At 45.1% G+C, this 23,446-nt stretch overlaps 2 protein-coding genes, 2 non-coding genes and 1 pseudogene across 4 annotated transcripts; 4 read left to right on the top strand and 1 right to left on the bottom strand.

Moving 5' to 3' along the window:
- The first annotated feature begins 1,878 nt into the window (after nucleotides 1–1,878).
- LOC110668638 (NADH-ubiquinone oxidoreductase chain 3) lies at nucleotides 1,879–2,639 on the top strand. Its single transcript, XM_021829968.2, has one exon. The coding sequence runs from the start codon at nucleotides 2,036–2,038 to the stop codon at nucleotides 2,390–2,392; it is 357 nt and encodes a 118-aa protein (XP_021685660.1). The 5' UTR covers nucleotides 1,879–2,035; the 3' UTR covers nucleotides 2,393–2,639.
- Nucleotides 2,441–2,833, top strand: LOC131179999 (ribosomal protein S12, mitochondrial). Its single transcript, XM_058147581.1, has one exon. It carries the CDS (start codon nucleotides 2,441–2,443, stop codon nucleotides 2,816–2,818), a length of 378 nt encoding a protein of 125 aa, XP_058003564.1. The 3' UTR covers nucleotides 2,819–2,833.
- Nucleotides 2,834–9,564: 6,731 nt separating this feature from the next.
- Nucleotides 9,565–9,636, bottom strand: TRNAG-GCC (transfer RNA glycine (anticodon GCC)). The gene has a single exon. It is a non-coding gene; the product is annotated as a tRNA-Gly (tRNA).
- Nucleotides 9,637–11,345: 1,709 nt separating this feature from the next.
- Nucleotides 11,346–18,786, top strand: LOC110668647 (ATP sulfurylase 2-like; annotated as a pseudogene).
- A 1,655-nt stretch (nucleotides 18,787–20,441) lies between these two features.
- On the top strand, nucleotides 20,442–20,515 carry TRNAD-GUC (transfer RNA aspartic acid (anticodon GUC)). Its single transcript has one exon. It is a non-coding gene; the product is annotated as a tRNA-Asp (tRNA).
- Nucleotides 20,516–23,446: the final 2,931 nt, after the last annotated feature.

Here is a 23,446-nt window from a genome sequence, read left to right as displayed (position 1 = left end):
CCCGGTGGTAATGCCGTTGCTTCTGATCTCTGCTAGCAATGACATTCGAGGAAAGACTAGACCGGGTACAGGGAAAGCTACTCTTCACCGGAAATAGTAAGAGCCGCGAAAAGGCATTCTCTTGAAAGTTTTCAGTAATCGTCTGCGCGACTCACTAAAGGATTTTCACTTAGCCCAGCCGCTTATCCACCTGCAACCCTCACTCGAATAAAGAGCATTTTCCTCGTCAGAAGGTTTTTCCCTCAACGACTAAAGGATAAGGCTAGGGGACTACAACCCGGATACCCAAGGGGGGGAAGCAGCATACTACTCCCTTATCTTACTCAGACAGAAAGAACACGCTAAGCACTAGAAGAAAAGGAAGAGATAAGCTACTCCTACTAGAAAGGGACCTAGATCAATAGAAGGAAGGAAGGACGACAAGCAAGAAGAAAGAACCAGAAGACTACACCCCAACTCAACCATGCCTCTCTTCCACTTAGAAAAAAGACGAGGGAAAGACGAACATCAGGACAAGGGAGCCTCACTCCTAGAAAGAAGGATGATACCATTCCCTTGTTGACTCAACCCATGACAGGGAGAAAAAAAAGAAAGGAAGAAGAACAAGCACATTAATCAAGCCCTTGCTTCAGTTCTTGGACGACACCAACTCGTCTTTCTTTTGGAATCTTTAGCCGTAAAACATGTATAGGATAAACTCCGAGATTCCGTTAGGGGTTGCTCTGTTTCAAGAGCATCCTTTCAATTTCAGGGACGATTTGGTGACCGGAGTCAGGTACAGGAATCCCTTTGACATGATGGTGGATGTGGTGATCACGTTCCTTGGCGGTGGCCGGCCACGAGAATATTCCGGTGGGGGTGGCGGAGATGTATATCAAGGGGTTGGTCGGTCACTTGAGGTCTGGCTTGGGTACGCCTTTAAGGAAAGAAGGTGTTGCAGAGACTTACATTTATGAGTTGCTTGATAAGGACGTGAAGCAAGGGACTCGAAATTAGGTTGACGAATGACCGATACTTGTGCAATCAAAAAATCAGTCTTAGTAAGATAGCTAAGTTCTCCGGGCGCTACGGTAAGACGTGGATCACTCATAAGAAGAATAGACTATCATCGTATATAATAGAAGAAGCACAGTCCCTTCTCTCTCTTAGAGAATAGAATTTAGACTAGACGAAGATGCAAGAAATTACGTATAGAAAGATAATTCGATTCTTCTTGCTTATGCCCAAAGACTCCCATGCCTTTCTTGGTTGGACTAAGCCAACTTTTCATCGCTTCTTGCTTGGTTCATTTCTTCTTTCTTGGTTGGACTAAGCCAACCGGCCTCTTTCCTACAAGTCTTCTTTCGCAGTCTCAACGACGGTGGAGGGCTATAGATAAGACTGTCCCAGTTAGGGATCCGAGATAGATGTCCTTCCCTCCTAGAAGTGCTTCTTGATTCTCCCCTCCGCTTGCTTTGAGATCCTGTGTAAGTTGAAGTTTAAAGAAGCGGAACTATTAGTTTTATATAAACTCGATGAATATACAAGAACTTCTTTCGTCTTTCATTCAAAGCGACCCCTTGCTTCAATTTCCGCTGCTGTCGGTATTGGAATAATATTCATTTTCGCGCTCCACAAATGGAGTCTTCCTTCACGGGCCCAAGACCAAGTAGCCCGTCTCGTTTCAGAGTATGCCCAGGAGCTGGACATTCAAAATCTTCCTCTCTTTACTCCGGAACAGTATCTAGACGAGATAGCCACTCAACTAGAGTTCAAATGGATTCATCATGGTATCGAAAAACTGCCCGTGGGTCACTCCTGGACTGAACTGGCACAATCTGTCATTTCGACTATAAATACGGATTTGACAGATCTATCCACTCTCACCTATGTGCATGCCCTCTTATTGGAAGGCGGGTGCGGGTATAACCCCATTATGACAAAAAGTATCGAAATAATAAGCATGTGGGGCGCTATTTCGTAATACTTTCTTTCTCTTTTTTTTCGGTATGACGCTCCGCGAGCAAGGGGCGATAGAAGCAAGTGGGCTGTGGTGATGTCAGAATTTGCACCTATTTGTATCTATTTAGTGATCAGTCCGCTAGTTTCTTTGATCCCACTCGGTCTTCCTTTTCCATTTGCTTCCAATAGTTCGACTTATCCAGAAAAATTGTCGGCCTACGAATGTGGTTTCGATCCTTCCGGTGATGCCAGAAGTCGTTTCGATATACGATTTTATCTTGTTTCAATTTTATTTATTATCCTTGATCCGGAAGTAACCTTTTTCTTTCCTTGGGCAGTACCTCCCAACAAGATTGATCCGTTTGGATTTTGGTCCATGATGGCCTTTTTATTGATTTTGACGATTGGATCTCTCTATGAATGGAAAAGGGGTGCTTCGGATCGGGAGTAATCACTAGTGATAGGGAAAAAATCGGGGGGAAGGACAAAGGAAAGAGCGATGCCTACATTAAATCAATTGATTCGTCATGGTAGAGAAGAAAAACGGCGCACGGACCGTACTCGAGCTTCGGATCAATGTCCCCAGAAGCAAGGAGTACGCCCGCGTGTTTCAACGAGAACACCGAAAAAACCTAATTCAGCTCCACGTAAGATAGCCAAAGTACGGTTGAGCAATCGACATGATATATTTGCTCACATTCCAGGCGAAGGTCATAATTTGCAGGAACATTCTATGGTGTTAATAAGAGGAGGTAGAGTAAAGGATTCGCCAGGTGTGAAATCCCATTGTATTCGAGGAGTCAAGGATTTGCTGGGAATTCCGGATCGAAGAAGAGGCAGATCAAAATATGGTGCGGAAAAACCCAAATCGATATGAATGGAAGATGCCTCTGGAACTTGTTTTTCTCGGTCAGTCGAGGGAACAACCACAACGTTACGCCCAAAAATCCCATTTCTTTCTCTTTTCCAACCAACAGGGGAATTCTTCTATATTCTGTTGGTGTGAAGTGAGTTTTCAATTGCCTTTCAAAGATGGGAGCTGCAGATTGACCTTGAACCAATGCTGGAATTCTCTACTATTAAATGAGTGAGTTGGTCCCCAAGCCTTAGGCTTGTATCTTTGTTTCGCTATCAATCTCGTTTTCCAGGTTCAGTTAATAGATCATCCATAGTGAAAGAGCATACTAAAGAATGAATTGAATTCGTCTTCCATGGCAGATGCAAGATAACAGATAGGCGACCAACATAGGTATATTTCCTCGATTCGCCAGGAGGAGTCTCACACTAGTTCTGGCTTTTCTTAAGGGGCTTAGCATTGCATTTAAGGTTTTTCTTCCTTTCTCGAGCGCTATAGATGGGTTCGAAACCCTCATAGCAATGAAAAGGGTAATTGGCGCGTTCTTTCTTCGAGAAATGGTTGAATAATTGAGTAATGGAATGGTTGAGTGCAGAGTAGCCTTTCGAGCTTCTCTTTTTGGATTTTTCCGACAGACGATGCCCAAGCTAGCTTGGTAAGTCATATCACGGTTTTGCACAGATCTGTATGAATCATTGGATGCGAACGCAAGGAGATTGTCTTGGCGAGACAGACGTAAAGGGAAAGGACTCGTCCTATTTCGCTAATGGTGAGCTAGCGGTGACTCACTGATGATCCGATTCGTCTGTTTAGAGAGAGGTATCTTCCCGCCCTTTTATTAGATCAGCGCATGATTGAAATGGGGTCTTTTAGCGATCATCATATTGGCCTCACATCGCAAGCACTTCATACAAAGTCTAGAAAGAAGGGGGCACGGCACGACGTCCGCTCTAGAAGCTGCAGAAAGAAATCTAAATCTTAGTATTACGGAAAGGCTCCTATTGCGAGATATTGGTTGTATTGGTATCTTGCCCTATCTATCCCGGTAGAAAAGGCTGGAAATAGGGCCTTATCGTGTCTCCTGCACGCGGGCAGGAATAAGTCTCTTCGAAAAGGTTCTATCAGTCGAGAGCGAAAGGGAAAAGCCCTCTCTCTAAAAGGGAAGCTTAACGGCATTGTTACGGAGATAGATAGATTCAAGGATTAGTCAGTGTCGGTAGCTGCAAAGAATAAGTAAGGATAGAAAGATTCAAGTTCTCCCAGGAAAAAGAGACTTTTGTCGATTCTCCGATGTCGGGTAATCACAAACTAGTCTGTTTCCTGTGCTATTAAGAATCAGGAATAGCAGACTTAGAGGAGGTATCTTAGCTTTAAAACGGAATTAAAGAATTCTAGAAAGCGGTCAGTAGTTACTCTCCTTTAGCTTCACTCCTAGCTGTGCTGATCTATCTGGCAGTTCACTACGCGCCGAATGATTCTTTGCTATTTCCTCTCTCTCTTCTCGATATGCCTGAAAAAAAGAGTTCCTCATAACAAGATTATGATTTGGGGTTTCATCAGACGGGATCAAAGATTGCGAGATTCGCCAATCATAGGTAAGCGTGTTAAGGGTCGAGTAATTTAGAATACCTTTTCTTTTCGCATATCTAATAAGATCTGCTTGTACTGGGGATTGGCTTAGCAGGAAGATTAAGATTGGATATGATTTTAATCGAGGAAATCTGTTCTTACTTTAGAGTGAATAGTGAAGTGAAGATGGACTGACTAAGACTAAGCGCTTTCCTGAAAGGAAGGAGCAATAGTTGCATCGTAGAATAAGGAAGATCCGCTGCTAGCCTTCTTGGAAGCTAGAAAGAAAGCTACCCTTCCTCCCTGTAGCTATCTAAGGTTTGTCCTTTTGTAACCTATCTGTTTTCTCTATCGGCTAAAGCATGAAGGAGCTGTTACATAATAAGGTCTTAAAGAATCATCTGTTAAAACCTATTCTCCGCATGCCATGTCTGTGCTTTACTGCCTTACTTGACTCTAGCATTTTCATGATTCTAGCGAAAGTTCCCCGAGGGAATGAGCAGTAGTCCAAGTGAGTTGGTGAGGTAATAAAGCAGGTCAGACAGTAATCATAGGCAAGGATCCCAATCTTTTCAAAGAAAGGTAAGCCTTTGAAAAGAATCAATAAAGGCGAAAGGTAAGTAGTCGTAGCTGCACAAGAAGCGGTAAGAGCAAAAAGCAGTAGTTGGCCGATAAGAGTAGCTTTAGAGATAGGGGGAGTAAGGTGCAAGCATATAGGTCAGAAGACGGGTTAGAGCAGGAAGTGGTAAGGGAGCAGGCCAAATAAGGCAAGCATAGGCAAGCAAGCAGTGATCTCGGGTAAAGTAGTCAGAAGGGTTCGCTAAGAAGACAGGTCAAACTTTTGGCTTGCTACAAGCTAGGCTCAGGGACTGCAGTCAGCCGCTTCCCCTGTAGTCGTCAGCTCGTTCTTGACAGATCCGATCGGGTGTTCATAATCTGGAGTAAAAGGATTCGAACCTTTGCATGCCGGTACCAAAAACCGATGCCTTACCACTTGGCTATACTCCATACGGCCTGTTTTGGACGATAGAACGGAGAGAGGGGGAAAGGAGAAGCAGGGCTCGAAGAACGAGCCGAGCCGTGCAAGAACGCGGGGATATAGCAAGTAAGCAGCAAGGTTCTCCCTTTAGCCTTTAGGACCGACTACAACAAGCTCGCGACTCTAATAGAAAGAAAGAGTAAGCTCTCTGCTCTATTTGCTTGCAATGCTATATCTATCAAAGTTGGCGAACGCTTCTTTAACCTTAGACTCGTTACGCTGTTCGAATGAACTTGTTGGCTCCGCGTCCACCGAAAGTCGTACACCTTCGTCACCGTCAGCATTTGGTACTCTCTCGATAGCTTCAATAGTTCACTGAAAGCTTTTGGTGTAATTGTAATGAACCGCAAGCCCTTCAGAAAGAAAGACATAATAAAAAAGAAAGGCTTGGTTGCGGGAACTGACGGTGACGAAGGTTACCGGGCCGATACGGCCGGTTACCGGGAACCGCAAGGTTGCAAGGTTCCCGGGAAACAACGGTTCCCTTTGTAAAGTAGGCTTTTTGATAACTAATTAGAGTTGACATGAAATGGATCACGGAAGAAGACGTTTCCGATGAATGAATGATTCAATCCCCTCCCACTCACACGGGTTCTTCTATTGAAGGGCTTCCCCCTCTTCTATGTGAGGTGGGGCGTACGTAAGAGCGGAACCTAGATCGAACGCGGAGCGCCGGCTCCCGGCTGCCGATACTGTTACCATGCTTACCAGCTCTTACCATTGCCGCCTATAGATATAGATGGGAGGTAGGCGAAGGTAGCTTGCTTCTCTTCTCCTAGGCTACCTGCACATCTTATTCGCGAAGAAAAGGCAGCGAGCGGTTCTTCGCTTAGTAGAGCTACCGGCCGCCGGACGACGACCGCTTCTTGTTCTCGCCCAGCCGTTTCTTTTGATTTTATTATTATTTAGAATCCTAGACTAAAGAAGAAGCTCCTGAATCAGCGCAGGGCCAAATCAGCAGCAGGAGAACTGTACTAACCTGCCGCCGGTGACTTTCTCAGGGCTCCGCAGGAGAAGAAAGAAGGTCCGAGTCAAATTTCTAATGAAGCGAAGGTCCCCTTACTCCCTATTCTCTCTTAAAGCTTTATAAAGCTCCGCGAGAAAGGGTTGGTTAAGAACTATTGACTGTAAACCATAGCAGTTACACTCACTCAATGGAAATGTTCGCCTTTGGAATGAAGATGGATGAGCAGGCACTTGAGCCTGGAACTGATGAAATTCGGGGGAAACATGGAACCGGTCAGTATACTGGGGGGGCGAGACATGACCGCGACTTAAGATTCAAGTACCGTCGAAAAGACTAAAGGAACGGGGGGAATGACTACCTGTAATAAAGCACAGGCTAATACGAGCCGACCAGAAGAAGCAAGGCTTAGATTACCAGATCCTGGACACAATCTTCCTAGAGATGGAGAGCCCCTTGCCTCGCCTTTTCTAGGTTTTTTTCTGAGTGTTAAAACGGGTAGATTTTTCATTTACCAATGAATTGGATCCGCCCCGATTCGATCAATAATGGGATTCTTGGCTAGAAGAAAGGTTCTGTGACATGGACGCCCAGCCCAACTCGATCGGTCGGTTGGCTCACCTAACAGATGATGAGATTCTCGATCGATTTGATCGAATTTTGAAAACTCTTTTTCACTATTCAGAACAGTAGAGCTTTCGATCAAGATGTTCTCGCCTCCCCCGTTTGGGCTCTCGCTCGAATCGGAACTTTTATGCGTTGGTAGGCTTTCGACTCAATCTAATAGCCTACCTATCGGGCGCCAATAAAAGAGAAAGTTTTCGCATGGGCTCATCATCTGATGCAGAACTTATTTCATAACCACCATCCATCACCAATCACATTCCATATCCCACTTCAAACTTTTCGATTCCTCGGGTAGTCTCCTCTATAAAATAAAGGCATTCCAGCTTCAGAGGCAGGTGAGCCGGGTCAGGAAGGAGTTTGACTGCTGGGATGGGATCGGATCCTATTCGAAGTACTCCACCACGAAAAAGAATCTTCGGGTTGGATAGGCAGTAGAGATAGGAGTTCGGGCGGGCTTTCAAGACAGAGATGCACTACTCCATCTGGAAAGGGCTTTCCCTCGAAGACCAGAAGGGAGTCAAAAAATGAATAGAAAAAATCCCTTCCCGGCCGACGGGACTCTACGTCTGGGTCTTATTCCATCTCAAACTCGGATTAGGAAGAGTGCCCTTTTTCTACAGATCAATCATAATAAACAATACAAGAAAAGAAATGGATTCTCCTGCCGGCGAGAAAGGAAAGGAAAAAAGGGGGAGATAGGGAAGAGGAGATTAAGGATAGATAGTCACTCCACTCCATAGATAGTGAACACAGATTTTTGTTTCATTTTCAATTCCTTTCAGGTCAAAAACGCGGACTGCTGGTGGGGCTGTGCCCATTCTCCCTCTTCTTCCGCTTTACAACCGGAATAAGGAATCACCCTACCTGTCGATGAAAAAATGGGATTTTAGAGGCGACCAACGGAAGCTCGACTGAAAGGAGAGGAGCGAAAGGCTAGCGGATCAGAAAGATTTTGTTGGAATGTCCTACTCCTGCCTGAGCTTTCCGATCAACCAATCCCCTATTTCAGGGACATCTCTGTTTAGGTAGGGCCAGGGATCTCTGATTAGTCGAATGAGCCCATCCCTCTGGCCTATCATTTATTGGTCGATCCGGCTGGCGGCTCCTGCATCTCCTGCGTCTCCATGGGGGCCCTTCATACAAGTTTGCTGCTAGGAGCCCCTCTAGTCGAATCAATAATCAATAGAAGTCCCAATAGAAGTTTACTGACCCGGCTCGTCAATCGACGATCTACTGCTCCCTCTTAGTTGCAGATGCCCATGCTTTGATTCGAAAGCCCTAGCCAGTGATGAATCCCCAGTAAGATCGGAGTATTGAATTCCTCCTCCCTTCACCAGTTTGAACCCGTCCCAGCAACGAACACCTTCCTACTGAAAGGTGAGGCTCTGCCCTTCCCCTAGAATCCACTCCGGGTCGGAGGAGCAGCTAGTCCAACTTCTTGAGCAGCCGAGATATTGAACAACGAACATTTGATTGAATTCCTTGCCAAACCCTGGGATGAGAGGGAAGGTCGATTTGACTCGAATCCTGGACCTGATCTTTAATCCTACACCGGTTAATGACGCGATGGGAGAAGTTTTGATTATTTCATTTTTTCATCAATGATGGCCCAGGAGAGGTTTGAAGATACTCGACTGTAAAGGAGAGGCTCGTCCATGCCCAATCCCAATGGACAAACCTTCGATCCGCCCTTAGCTCTATAATCCACCCGTCTTCCCCAGTCCCTGAAAGCCCTCCTCTCCTGGGCCTAGCCCTCTTTCTCAAAAAGAGTCTTAAGTTCAGCGGCTTTCATCGTTGACGAACACCTGCGCTAATAAGACAAAGAAGTGGGGAGTCTATGCCTTGAATGAATCAGTAACAACGGATTAGTGGAATGAGGGATCAAGAGACGGATAGGGGGGGAATAGCCTATCAATCATTGGTGGACCTTCCCTTGAACGGTCACGGAGCTCTCAACTGAGTTGTTTAGGTTCTGGAATTCCATCTCTAGTTGGGGGTTTCGGTTCGAAGGTTAAAAAATGTGGTGCGGGTTCATCTCTCTCGACCAGTTCAGGCTTTCCTTTGGAAAGGGTGATCGAGGGGACCCAGACTTTAGATCTCTTCTCTATGGTGGGAGGTTTTTTTCGTATCAAGAGTGTGTTGGGGAGGCCAGGGAAGACGGATTGGATCGAGGGGCGATGCCTATGCCTCTTCTTTATCGATAGAATTCCCATCATTTGCAGTCTACGGCGAAGGAGACAAGGGCGAGGCACCGAACATGTTCTATCCTCAACCTCCATCCGTCATTAGTAATCTCAATCCGCTGTTCCTATTCACTAGTACACTGCGCGCTACAACTAGCAGCCCCTTTACTAGTAAGGGAAAACGCTAGCGCGCAACGGCTGAAAAGCCAGCAACCTGTTAGGAGTAGGTTTTGGCTTTCCCCTTTTTTATTATTAGTAAGAAAGGTTTGGAACCCTATACAAGACAAGACAAGGGGCTGCTTGCTGCTCGCCTCTATCTTTAAAGGGGCTTATGCACTCTACTCGCTGCCTACTCCACTCGTTATCACTAAACGACGAAGCCAAGAGCGGAAGGAGGGACTTGAACCCTCAACCTCAGCCTTGGCAAGGCTATGCTCTACCATTAAGCTATTTCCGCCAGCTACGGTAGTGGCGAAGCACTACTGAGCAATTCACGTATCACTTGATACGGACGACTTCTATTTTTCCGCCGGACCACACTCTTGACCCCCGATCGAGCTACGAGCACGAGTAGGTAGGCGGCTAGGGGGGGAGAGGCGGCTGGGCTGGGAAGGAAGGGTTCCCCCTTCTTTTTGCTTCGCGTCAGATGAGATGATGATTAGTGGGTCAGGTCCAGTGTGTGCTCTTGATCACAATCACTAAAGGGGCGGGCTGGCTGGGCTGCTTTTTCAATCAATCTCCGGCCGTTCAGTGCCGCTATTGGTGCGAGTTGTAAGGAATCTTGGTCTCGAGTCGAGCTGGGGCTTTTTTCATTCTCGTAACGGGAGTGAGTGCACCGCAAGACCAGACAAGTTACTCCTTCGCCTCGCAGCGGCGGCATCTGTCTTTTAAGTGAAGTAATTACCTAAGACGGCTCCTCTTATTCTACGATAATCCAAGCAGCAGCTCCACAAGTCCGCTCGGAACCAGTCGATTCCTGAGCCATTCGTTCTCCCCTCTCGGTTGGCCTTTGCCAGCCACTAGAGCAAGTAAGAGAACAAGAGACTCTTCATGAACTTCAAGAACCGCAGATTTTGACCGGATTGTACACCTTTGTGTCTGGCTATGTATATGGATGTGCATAAAGAAGGGACGGGACATCTCTCTCCTTTGGGGGGGAAGAGAGAGGGAATAAGCTGCAGCGGCACCTCACGAACTTCTTACTGGGGCAGCACCATCCTATAGCATTTGCGAGTGTTTGAATGCACGTGTTTTGTTTTCATATTCCTGCGCAGTTAAGAAATTGTCCCCAAAGAAACCACTTGTGTCTTTCTTGGATATGCTCAGTCCGGGTATAGATGCTATGACGTGAAATCCAAGAGACTCGATGTATCCTTGAATGTTCTCTTTAATGGGGTCGCCTCATATTTTCCTTAACCTAATGTTTCAGCCCCGGGGGAGAATGGTGATGGAGATGTATTGCGGCCTTCTCCTGTTCATCAACTCGAACCTCATTCTTCTGCAGTTGATGTTACGGATCAGCCTCACTCTTCAGGCCAGCATCTTCTGCCGATTGTCAGCCTGTTCAGCTGACCTCAGAGGATTCCAATCACCCGGCACAGCATGTTTATTCTCGGCGGCGATTACAGTCTGTTTCCCAGGGTAAGACTACTCCAGAAGATCAGCAGTCTAACCCAGTTGCTTCCCTGCCAGTCGCTTCCTCAGATTCTGGATCCCTCTCTCAGGTTTGTCGATCCTCTCAAGTTTCTTATTGAAGTATTTTTGTCTTATCTTATGTCCCCAAAACATCGAGCTTACCTCATGTCAGTTCAATCTTCTCATGAACCTGAATTATTTGCTGAAGCCTTCAATCATTCTTGCTGGAGAAATGCTATGCAGGAAGAAATCAATGCCCAGGAAAAAAAAGAATAAGACTTAGTCTCATTGCCTGCAGGGAAACAAGCCATTGGCTGCAAGTGGATTTACCAAGATCAAGCATAAAGCAGATGGCTCGATAGAGAGATACAAAGCTAGATTAGTAGCTAAAGGCTTCCGTTAGGAAGTTGAGTCGAACCCCGATAGGGAAAACATTTGCCCCAGGTTGCTAAGCTAAAATGACCACCATTCGTGGCATTCTTGCTTTGGCTGCAATCAAGAAGTGGCCCTTATTTCAACTTGACGTGAAGAATGCCTTTCAACAACATAAGGGAAGGGGGGATTCGCAAGAATAAGTTTCTATTCAGCCTCCTCCAACTCCAGGCTTCTCTTCTCCTAGGAATCCTAACTTGGTATGCAAGCTCAAGAAAGCGATTTACGTTACGGCCTCTGACAACTAAAGCAGGCCCCCTTCAACGCTCTTGGTGCCTGCTTTCAGAAATTTAGCTCGTTTCTCACTGCTTTATTTTTGAAAAAGGGTTCCCCGTGCGGATTCTTCCATGTTTGTTTGTCGACGTCATGGTCGTTGCCTCATTCTTCTTTTATATGTTGACGACAACATTCTCACCGGGAATGATTCTTCTCTTTTATTCGATTTCATCAAGGAGCTTGGCAACCAATTTGTCTCTTTCATCCGCTGCATTACTTTCTCGGCATGGAGGTATCTCGCTCCACCTCTGGACTTCGTCTAACCCAAACAAAGTATACTCTTGAATTCTTATCTTGTCCATCCTGCCCTGCGCTACGCCTATATCTCCGGGTGCCAAGCTATCCGCCCCTACTCAACTAAAATAAAGGAAGGCAGGCTGCCCTGACGACCGACGCTCTACCTCGGGCTTTTGTTCTTGGTCGGAATCTCATTTCCTGGAGCGCTAAGAAGCAGCCCCTTACTCACCTCTTAATCTATAAAAAAAGCCCTATTAGTAAAGCTTTGAAGCAAGCTGCTAGAAGTAGCGCGCTAGCATTTTACTAATATAATAGAAAGTCAAGGCTCTTCTCATCGAGAGTAGGTTCTTTTCAGCGTTGTTTGTTATGAGTTGTATGGGACCAGAATTTCAGTGAAGGGGCTGTCACATTGTGGGGAAACCGACTCCAGTTGGGCATGACACCAATTGAGTATTGATGGGGATCTTAGCAAAAACCAATCATGTTGTCTTTTAGACAGTCACCCCTCACACCCACCCCCAGATACTGGTTTTGTTTTGTGAAGCTAATTGCTTTTCCTTTTGTAATTTTTCATTGTTGTATAGTCTTGTTGCATTGCCTTTTAAGATTCAAAATGGAATTCTAATGTTGTACCTAGCTCAATGTCCGCCAAGTTATTTGACTCTCTTCCCTTAGCCAAAGGATATTTCCTAAATTGACATTTTTATTGCAGTATTGAGATATACAAGCATAACAAAGAAGAAAGAATAGCTAGAACGTGGGGTACAACCGCACCAGGATTGCCATATGTCGAGGTTTTTCAAAGCCAGCTGGAAATTGGCTCATAGGTAGAGATCTGGAAGTGCTAAAGCCTATCAAATAGAATGATGGGCTTGATCACTACAGGCTCTTTCCCCAACAACTCCGGAAGGAATTTGATAGGCGTCAGGCTGATGCAGTTTTTGCATTTCAGTGTTGGAACCCTGTGCATAATGGGCATGCCTTATTGATGAATGATACACGCAGGCGACTTTTGGAAATGGGTTACAAGAATCCAATTCTACTGCTTCATCCTTTAGGAGGTTTCAAAAAGGCTGATGATGTGCCTTTGGATGTTCGGATGGAACAACACAGCAAGGTTATTTTTATCAATTTCCTCTATATAGCCTTTGATAATGATGATCTGATGAGCCATGCTGTGATAACAAATATTTTTTCACCCTAGGAAAAGAAAATCGATGCCATTCTTTTTGTTTTTCATTTCTCTAAAATGAGTCTATTTGCTGTGGAATGGGTGTTCATGGATTTGTTTTCAAACAGGTTCTAGAAGATGGAGTTCTTGACCCTGAGACTACCATTGTTGCCATATTCCCATCACCTATGCATTATGCAGGTCCAACTGAAGTACAGTGGCACGCCAAGGCACGGATAAATGCAGGTGCTAATTTTTACATAGTAGGTCGTGATTCTGCTGGTATGGGTCACCCAACATAGAAGAGATATTTTTTTATATGACCCTGATCATGGAAAGAAGGTGCTAAGCACGGCTCCTGGCCTGGAGAAGTTCAATATTTTGCCATTTAGGGCAGGTATCATAGCTTCTTGCCTCGACTGTCGAAGCTCTTTTTCTCCTCTATTTTTTGTCTCTCCTGATTTTCTTGCTTATAATTTATTATCTTCCAAGGCCAGAAAAAAAAACTCCATCTTCTATTCCGATTATAGTGCATTAATTACTCTACAAGATATTCCAGACTTGCACAAACACCAACAAACACAACGGTCTTATTTAAATTTGAATACTCGATGGTTACTCAAGCAGTTCTAGAATTTTGAAAATCACCATTCTAGAGATGGTCTACATTCGTTTTTAAATTCTAGCGACCTTGGCTGTGGACTAGGTAAATGATGTTTTCACATAAGTTCCTTTAATAATGAAATAGCTCGTGATAGATGGCCGGTCATTACATAGTACAACACTATCAGTGATCTCTCTTGAAATTAATGAGAGTGGGAATTTTTTTAAGTGATCATGTTTTAGTATGTTTTAAAATTGGAAGAATAAATGAAATGTTACATAACATGGCAAGCTACGAAATATCTGAAGCTAATTCTAAGCTTGATGTAGAAACTTGCTGCAGCTGCTGCTAATTTGGACTAGGCAAAAGAGGGTAAGAAACTAAACATTTTGAGGACAGCACATAAAACAATTGGTTCCCAAACAATGCAGAGCAAGTAGATGCTCTTACAAGACTGGGCTAGGTCTAGTACATGAGATGCCATTGTTTACTGTTTTTCTTCCACTTTGATATGTCTGTTCATATCTAACCTCAATGTGGTGGTTATTACGTCTTTACTTTTGAGAGTTTGTAATGTATTTGCTGGGTTTAAGTTCTGTGGCATAAGAGGTGATGGAATTCTGATGTTTTAAATACAAGGTTCATGCATTCTTCCTTTTAATGTTTTCCCCACAATGAAGCCATTAAATAATCTTTTGTCATTATATTGTGCAGGTGGCAGCATACGACACTGTGGCAAAGAAGATGGCATTTTTTGATCCATCTCGTGCTATTTCATAGCCTCTTCATCTCTGGAACCAAAGTAGGAACAGTATCTGATTCCCTGGTTATCTCAGCAGGCTCCATGGATCTGAAAGGAGTCATTAACTATAAGATAGCCTCGAATAGTTCAAAATTCTTGCATAGATCCTGGTCTATAATTTTTCTCCATAAGTGGGTTATATTGGGCTGTTTGGGTCAGAAAGTCCCAGGTTATACTTTTGGCTAAGAGCTACCTGCAACTCTAGTGTGGTAAATCTACATATTTATTCTCATGTGCCGTGATTGGTGTTATAGTTCAGTAAGGCATACCTAGGATGTAGTATTGAAGAAACCAATGGGATGTGATGATTTAAGCATTTCAAGTTCAATTAACATTGGCAAAGAATATAACAGCGAATAAGAAAATCTGTTTTATGTCATAGTAAGACCTTTTTTTAAGAAAACAAAGGAAAAGGCTAGCGCTGCCAATTATGTGTGTCCTTTAGTCTAGGGTAATGTGGCATTGGGTACACTTTCCTGCATGTTCTTTTTGCTTCTTATTGTACAATTATCATATCACATGGTTTCATAAAGTTGGTGTTCAAGGTGTTGAAGTTTCCTTTTATGAACCTTCTCCTTCTCCCTAGAATTGTTACGAGGAGCAAAAGAGTACTTGGCTATTTTTCTGAGGAATGAGCTTGTGAATGTTGAAGATTTTATATCTAAATGGTGTTGGAAACAATCATGTCATATAAACAACCTATATGGTTTAGGGTATGCTCATTGTTTTGTTGCAGATGCGGACTTATGCAAGAAAGGGCTACGAACCCTCCAGATGGTTTTTTGTGCCCTGCTGGCGGTTGGGAAGTCCTTGTCAAATATTATGAGAGCTTGCAGGCAGAAGAGGCAACACAGAAGCCAGCTGTTTTATCTGCTTAAATCTATGATTTATTACCAGAATTTCATGCAAGTTAGTTCAAGCAAAAGAAAGAGTTTGACTTTGACCCTTGGTGGTTGGGTTTCAATTTTGAACTAGGTTGTGTTTGGTATGAATGTAAAATATTGAATTATTTGTTATTCATTTTTAAGACAATTATTTATACGCAAGAAAAACTTTTTAGGGGTGCCAAATATATAACAAAGAAAGTGGTTTTCTCACATCCAGTATTGACCTCGTGTTCTATTTTTGCACGGGTTTCAAAAATTACCTTGAAGGCGTGGTTGGTATCATCCTCTCAGCTTGAGCTATAGCTCGGTCGCTAATGTGTGTGCTTGTGTGGGTTTTGTGTGTCTTTTCTTAATTTGAGTGGATTCTATTGAGAAACACCACTGTACAAGTACAAAACAAACATGCAGCCAAGTTTGTTACGGATCCCCCAAGGGGCGTGTCTAACTACCTCATAGATAGCATCCACAAGACACTGAATTAGCCTAGAAATGGATGCATCTTATTGCTATCTCTCATGACCTTTTGGTCTCCGGTTTCACTGGAAAATTGGAAGGTCACAAACCGCCCTCTACAGTTGCAAATGTGAAAGGGTGCTAAAGCAGGATCCGTGACTATGAAAAATGACTGCTCAATCGAAACTTGAGTCATCTTGGAGTAAGTCAAGCCACATACTCAACAACGTCTCTGTCTGAACTGTGAAATCCCTAAATCGAAACACACTAGAATAACTTCAAACACTGGATCTGCAGATCTACGTGTATTCAAAAATTCTGGTCTTCTTCAATCAGGTTCTCAACCCAATCAGGGAACTTCCAAAGACCAAACGATTTAATCCCAAACTATTTCTGGCGGAACCTTCCGAGTTTTTTTTAGAGAAAAATCACGCTGAATTTTTGCGATATTTTGAAACTTCTTGTTTCAAAGCGGCGAAACCTCGAGATACTTTTCACTTGTCTTCTGCGAGTCGGAGACCTTACTTCTGCGACTACTCGAGACTTGCAAAAGTCAACCTTATCTCGACAAAATCTCCTTAAAGTCTCCTCTATCTCAGAGTCTATTCTAAAATAAAAAAAGAATCCACCAATAGCCCTAGAATAGATTGAGTTACATAGTGCCGCCCAGATTTGGAACCCACTTTTTAGAAGTTCATATGCACGCATGCATGTGTCATCACCTCATTGGTCGGAGGTCCAAGGGGTCCATAGAAAAAAATCTTATTCTTTTTATTTTTATATTTCTATTATTTTTCTTAGAAGAGAGAAAGAGTAGAAACAAAGGGTACGCTCTCTAGAAGATTTGCTCGGGGCTGTTCACTTTCACTTGGTCGCCTGGTATCTTGAAACCTCTTTGCTTGCGGGGGCAGGAGTGGAAACGTCTGAGAGAGCGCTTCGCGAAAGAATCGTGTGGCGTGGTGAAAGGTTTCCCGTTGGGGTTTCCGGCCCCCTTGGTCTTCACCTAATTTTTGAAGAGGGGAGGTGAGTTGATACTCAACTCTCTCTCTCGCGCCTTTATTCAGCTTGTTCCTGTTCGTCTATTCGGGACGGGGCAGGCAGCCCACATACATGAAGAGAAGAAGAGAGGGGGGGGTTCCTTGATATTAAGGTGTCAAGGCGGTCGAAGAAGGCCACAAGTGGAAGCAACCGATGCTTTGGTCATTCTCTTACAGAGCCTTGCTGCTAGTCCGTGCTTGCTGTCATGCTGGCAAAAGCAGGTGTTTCGGCCGGTTTTACCTACTATTGGATTTGAACCAATGACTCTCGCCGTATGAAAGCGATACTCTAACCGCTGAGTTAAGTAGGTCAAGCTGAGTCAAGTCAGAGAAAATAGACCCCTATAAGATAAGAGAAAGCCGCGCAACCAGAGTTCCCCAACCTTGTATAGGTTGGGGGCGGAGCGCTAAGAAAGAGAAAGCGTTATCACTATACGAAATGAAGCAGCAGCTAGCACGCTAAGATCAACCACTTGGAGAACGTGGAGCCTTTCTTTCTCGGTCGTCTGTCTTAATAGTTGTGGATTCCGATTCATGCGGTCGTTCTCTACTGCATTGGTCTTTTCACTCCCCACTCTCAACCATAACAAAATGTTTCCACTATATCTCTCAGGAGTAGTCAAAGGAAGTACGGCGGGTCCGAGTAAGAAAAAATTCACTAAGAACTAGGGCATACAACAATGGATCAATTCATTCAACAAGATCCGTTCGGATCGGACCAGGATGAATGGGATTGGTCTGACCTCTCGCTCAGATGGTTGACTCCCGCCGCCGACAGATGTCCCATGCCACGTTTCGTGAACAGCTATGCCCGAGAATGAATGAATTGTGATATAGCGCCGAATAAGCCACTGCTCTATTCCCGACTCGAAATCTATAAAGGACTTTAAGGGAGAGAAAATAGGGGGCCCTACACCATACATCCTGCTGCCTCGGGACGACTGCACGTTACATCATAGCAGCACGACCAAATAAAGGCGGAAACCCCTTGTATAGGTTGGGCGTTCCTGCGCACCCGGCATCCTGCAAGAAAAGGCCCCTTACTATAGAACAAGCAACGGATTGAGCTGCGCGAAAGCCGTTGCTCGTTAGCGCATCCGTTTTCAATAAGGACGTTTAGGCTTTACTAATAAGATAGAAAGGGCTTTTTCAGCTTACTCTGCTACAGCGGACCGTTAACAGGGTGCCGCGGTTTGTGGGCTTGAAGGACTTAGCGCCGTGACAAGTGGTATCAGAGCCAAAGGTTAGGCCAAGCCATCGCTAGTGGGAAGAAACCGTAGGCTAGTGCCGTCGAAGAGGCTCGACGGAGATGGTTCGAATCAAGCGAAATCAAAGGCATTCGTTGGCACCCGAGATGCTAAGGATCGAAGACTTTTTTGATATGGAGCGGCTTGTCGGACTACGTCCGAGGAGACGTCGGTGAATACGGCTGCCATGTATCTTGATGGTTCAGCCAAGTTCTGGGTGGCGGACCAAAAGACGTAAAGAAGGCGGAGCGTGAAGTGCAATTAGATCCATTTTGAATTTGAAGACGAGCTTCAGGCAGAATGGAGGGTTCCTGCCCGGTTGTGGTCCGACATGTTGATGAGCCTGAAGCAAACAGGCCCCATGCCGATCTTCGCTTGGGCCGGCTCCGAGGCTCTACCCTGGCTTTTCATTGGTTCCTCCCCAGGGCCCTTTATCATATCGTGCGTGCATCTTCAAGCAATCGGGGGAGGCGCCGAGTACATAGACGAGGCGGTCCCGGGAATGAAAGCCCATTCCCTCGTGCTCTGGAACTCGGTTTCACAAAAAAGGTTCAATCTTGTGAAACCGTAGCGTAGGCGAAACCTGGCAGCCCGCCCAGAGTTTGACCTTATCCGGTCCTGGTTTGAATCTTTCCTTCCTTCCCCCAGCAGCAGGCAACAACACTGGGAAGAAGACGATCAGGATCTCACGTGTGGCAGCTGTTGGAACAAAGTCCTACATCCAAGAGGTACCTACCCAGAGGAGAGAAAGGAAACTCACCACTCATTGGTGAAAGAGGAGAGAGAAAGGACCAATTGAAGGCCCCGGGGCCGGAATGCGGTAGGGTCTTCAAGCCCCACGCTCGATTCTCGAGATTCATGGGCCTAGAACTTCGATCCGAACCTTCGCATCTATTTTATCTTAGAGGATGAACCACGCCTTCGTTATCGCCCCTCGCTACTGCTCAACCTCGCTATCGTATTGATTCTTGCCGGCCCTTCCAGATTCCAATTCCTTATTGAGATCGAGATCTTGTTCCATTAGACCCAGTTCGGTCAGATCAGTTCCATAATCTAGCTTGCCCGGGCTGGGCCGGGCTTGAAGTCTTTGGTCGGGCCGGCCGTAATGAATGATCGTTGTTCGAGAACAAAACAATAAGACTTAAGGGTTTCGCTATCGCTCTTCGCCTAAAGCCGTAACTTCGTTGTTAAACCTTCGCTATCGCGAGAATATAGCGATCGAAGACGCTCAGCTGCTTCGCGTATTACGAAAGCCGTATTGCCCGAAGGGCATGCTGCAAGAGCGTGGGTGAGTGGTAAGCGTAGGAGGCGCGCCCGAAGGGGAGCGGCAGCAGTGTGGTTCCAGGTGCCGTCGCGTCATTGAGATCTGCGGGGTGGCGGGGACTTCGACTGCCTTGTATCGGGTGAAGAGAAGGGGTGGTAGGCTTAGTAGGGCTCGAACCTACAATATCACCGTTATGAGCGGTACGTTTCAACCAATTAAACTATAAGCCCCTACGGATCTCTACATGCAATTCGCTCACTTCGGGAAGAGCGGACGGAAAGAGGGGGCCTTTGCTCTATCTGCTTCTTCCTCTTCCCAGGAATGGAATGAAGAATTAGATAAAAAAAAAATGATTATCTTATTCTTTATAGATAGATATAGAATATTATATATCTATTTTTAATTATAATAACGCGACTCAAACGGGCGGAGGCTCTCTATTTGCTTGCAATGCCGGCTGTTCGCCTTTCGGAAAGGTTTCGCCTATTTGATTCAAAAGGCGCTACTAATGTAGTACAGCTAGTGTTTGTTAGTAGTACAACAGAATGCCGTTCGCCCCGCAAGCCCTTCGTATGCAAGCCCTACTGAAGTACCAAAGGCGCGCTCAGTGACTTTCGTAACCCAACTCTTTAGTAGTGAGTTTGAGAGTGGTAGGGCGACCTTCAGTATTTCAATAGTAGTTGAACAAACAAGCCCACTAATAGCTTTTTTTAGTTTTGTTTTCACTTTGGTGTAGTTGACCCTATTGACTCAAGGTTAGACCAAAAATAGACTCATGTTCATAGGAACAGGGAACCTTTCCGTAGTGGGATGTAGGCTTCAGTTGTTTTGGTACTTTTTCACCACTAGTTATTATTTCATTTAGTAGTAACCGGCTGTTCACCTAGTGTAGGCTTGCTCCGCCCAACGTGTAGCTTAACGACTGAACTCGTTGGCTACACAAGCCAGCTGATCACTTGATAGTGTTAGCCTTTGTCAACTGAAGTATCGTAGCGCCAACTGATAGCTGATAGAGCAGATAGATAGAGCGCGGCGCGGGGCCTCGTTTGAGTCGAGTCGTCGCGAGCAGAGCCGTTTGTTTCTACTGTCGTACTACGACAGTACCAAAGGCGAACGGCATTAGTACAGCTGTTAAGAATACTCTCCGATGTTGACTTTGTAAACTAATAGGCCTTGGTAACCTACCGGTTACTTTTGAATCAAAGTAGCGACGAAAGGGGGAAATAGCTCAGTCGGTTAGAGTGCTGGTCTGTCACGCCAGAAGTCGCGGGTTCGAACCCTGTTTTCCCCGCCCGATCATGCCAACCAAAAGTGGAAGAAGTCAGAGTTGGAAAAGGACGAAGTTCTACAATCAGTGGGGGTTCCCTTGAGTTCTTCATCGCGGGCCGGTCCCGAAATGATATCCTTCTCCTCGGATGATCGCGGAAATAGCGAGAGGTTGCAGTCCCCCCCCATACCATAACTCATCCAACATTCCACGTTCCCGAACGGATCCCGTTCAATATATTTCCTATGATGACTCCCCTCTAAGGTACCTGGCCTCTCAAATAGACGAGATCTCTCTATAACAGTTTTGTCATGTCAATGCCGATTGAACCAATCTTACCAGCTGCCAATTCCGGATGATGGTGCTCTATCGAAGGCAGCCGGTCGAGCCGCGGAACCTGCTCTTGGATTGGCCACCCCCCCCCCATCCTCCTCGGATAGGGACCGGCCGGAAGGAAGGAGAGAGACCGAATCAAGGCTGCTTCGGCCGAACCCACCCTTACTTCATTCAGAATAGGAGAGCAGGAAAGAGCCAAGCAAGGGTTACGAGAGCAGCAGCGGATAGGAGTAATCCAGCACTACCACCGGTTAGTGATTCAACCACGGCGAAGATTGACTCAACTGCGGTTTACGATCACTCTAAGAACGGTTCTTCCTCCAGCAGCCTATTCTTTCACAGCTTCTATGCCAAGGGCTTCGACGTCTTCTTTTAATGGGTTGCCCTGGGTTTAGTTAGCCTGCTTCCTCTCCTGGATCCAATGAGCTAGCATCAACCTGAGTTGCTTCTGCTGGTCTATCATCCGCTTCCCTGGCTGCATGCCCATTTATGGCTATCTAGTCCCAGGGAATGGAAGGTGAGAAGCATTTCAACTACAACTTCTACTATATCTCACACTGCATAGCTTGCTCTCTAACCTTTACTCGTATTTTATAACTCCTTCCTTTCGAGAGAGAAAGAAGAGGTATATTTTTACCTGCTTGCCTAAGCTTTTTTTTTTCTAGCCCTACGTAAGGCACGTGCCTAAAAAACTATCTTAATTTTGCTTTTTAACTGCCACTGTTTTTTCATTTTGAAACTCACCTGCTTACTATACTAACTTTTTTCAGATAATTAGATTAACTCATATAAAGGAACTTTCTTTCCTCCTTAAATAAGAAAAGGAAATGAAAGGAGATAACTAAAAGACTAGCCTGAATCAGACAATCAGATAAGTCCAGCCTCAGTCAAGGTAGCTTAGCCCTTTACGAAGATATAGCTTGCTTGAGCCTAAGAAAGGGAGCTGCTAGTTCTAGGGCCCTAGCGCGAAAGCCAGCCCTTGCGAGGTAGGCTAAGCTAGAAAAGTAGGGAAGTCCTTTCTTCACGCGCATGCCTTTGAGTGCTTACCTCGACCCCTAAAGAGAGAGACCCGAAAGTCAGCTTTTCACATTTAGAAAAGACATTCCGGACGAATCAATCATTAGCAGAAGGAAAGAGCGGAAAGGCCTTTTTCGATAGAAGAGAGGCTTACCTATCTTCTTCCCTTATCAGAGGGCTTTTACCCTTCCCTTTCTAGTTCTTAGTTAGAGATAAAGCATCTTAGCCTGAATCAAAGAATGTCTTTGTAGACAGAATGGAAGGATTAGGACTCTTTTCCGTAAGAGCGGGCAGGAGCAAGCAGAGACCTATTCCATATGAGCTAGCTAACCATTGAGTGAAAGCCATGTCCCTATCCTATGTTCCCAGCCCCTACCTTTCTTTCAGTATTTCAGATGGGTCCTTCCTTGCCTACTATACAAGATTTTTCCAGTTTCAATAAAGGGAAGAGCCAAGGCACCTTATAGAAAGAAAGGCAAACAACTATCACTGGTGAAGAAGAGAAGAGCACAAGGCAGAAGCGAACTTGTCAAAGCTAAGAAACAAATATAGTATATATAGAGAGAATGCATTTGATCCAGTAGGAAATTCGGCACAGATAGCACTCACTATTCGAAATCGAACTCTTAGAGTCGGAGCGTGGTAATCGACAGATTTCCCGAGCGGCTTGAAACTCTTCTCGTAGGGGTTCGCCTATCGGCTCAGAATTTACATCACGTGTGATTTTAGCTTGTAACTGGCAAGTACCGATGCTCAGAACTTTGTTACGTCGCCTTCCAGACTTCGTCCCCCTTTTCTGGGTCCACTATGAATGAATTGTCTCACACGACGCTAGCGCCCGAGCTTTAGTCAAAGACTTCTCGGCATAAGCACAATTCAATTCCTTTATCAGATTGCGCTCAGTCCCAGTTGTTGGGCTTTTGTTTTGGAGTCTTCTTCTTCCTTGCTGGTTTTTGTTTGAGCGAGCATAGTTAACGTTGGAAAAGTCCCCTAAAGGAAGCGGGACCCTAAAGAACTAAGTCTTCACCTATTCTAGCTCCTTCTACACTCATGGATTTTGCACCGCCCTAAATGCCCTCGTCAGTCTAGTCATTTTCTTCTTCTCGTTTCCACTCAAGCTACCCAAGCCAAGCCTTCTCTCCGTAACCGGATTCTTTTATTACTAAAGAGCTAGCGTGCTTAACCCAGGGGACTCTTACTCTTATATATGTAAATTCATTAGAAAGATCCGGAGCTTCTCAATTTCTCTATGTTCCTGACTGAGTTTGAGAGTTAGCTGGGTAAAAAGCCTGGCATGTGACTGATAAAGAAGAGATGTTAGGAGGTTCGGGATGATGTCCCCTTTTTGAGGTTGGACTCCGTTCAGTTGCTTCAGACCGTAAGGGAAAGACACGAAGATGCTCTTTAAATTTAAATAGGGCACTTCTTTCTATGTTCCGCTAGAGTGAATGCGGGAATGAAGGCAACTCACGGGAGATTGACTGTTAACGATTGGCTTCCAGACGCTGGAGAAGGCTAGCCCCAAAGGCTAGGTGTAGATAGGGTTTCTCACGCTCTTTAGCTCGGACTCAGGAATTCAGACTAAAAAGGATAAGAAAAATG

Source organism: Hevea brasiliensis, chromosome 5 (assembly GCF_030052815.1).
Source record: "Hevea brasiliensis isolate MT/VB/25A 57/8 chromosome 5, ASM3005281v1, whole genome shotgun sequence".
NCBI lineage: Eukaryota > Viridiplantae > Streptophyta > Magnoliopsida > Malpighiales > Euphorbiaceae > Hevea > Hevea brasiliensis.
The sequence above is the reverse complement of the archived record's forward strand: the minus strand, read 5'-3'. Positions and strand labels throughout refer to the sequence as shown.

Excerpts from the sequence above, each read along its gene's own strand:
- LOC110668638 (XM_021829968.2), top strand. The coding sequence starts at position 2,036 with ATGTCAGAATTTGCACCTATTTGTATCTATTTAGTGATCAGTCCGCTA.
- LOC131179999 (XM_058147581.1), top strand. The coding sequence starts at position 2,441 with ATGCCTACATTAAATCAATTGATTCGTCATGGTAGAGAAGAAAAACGG.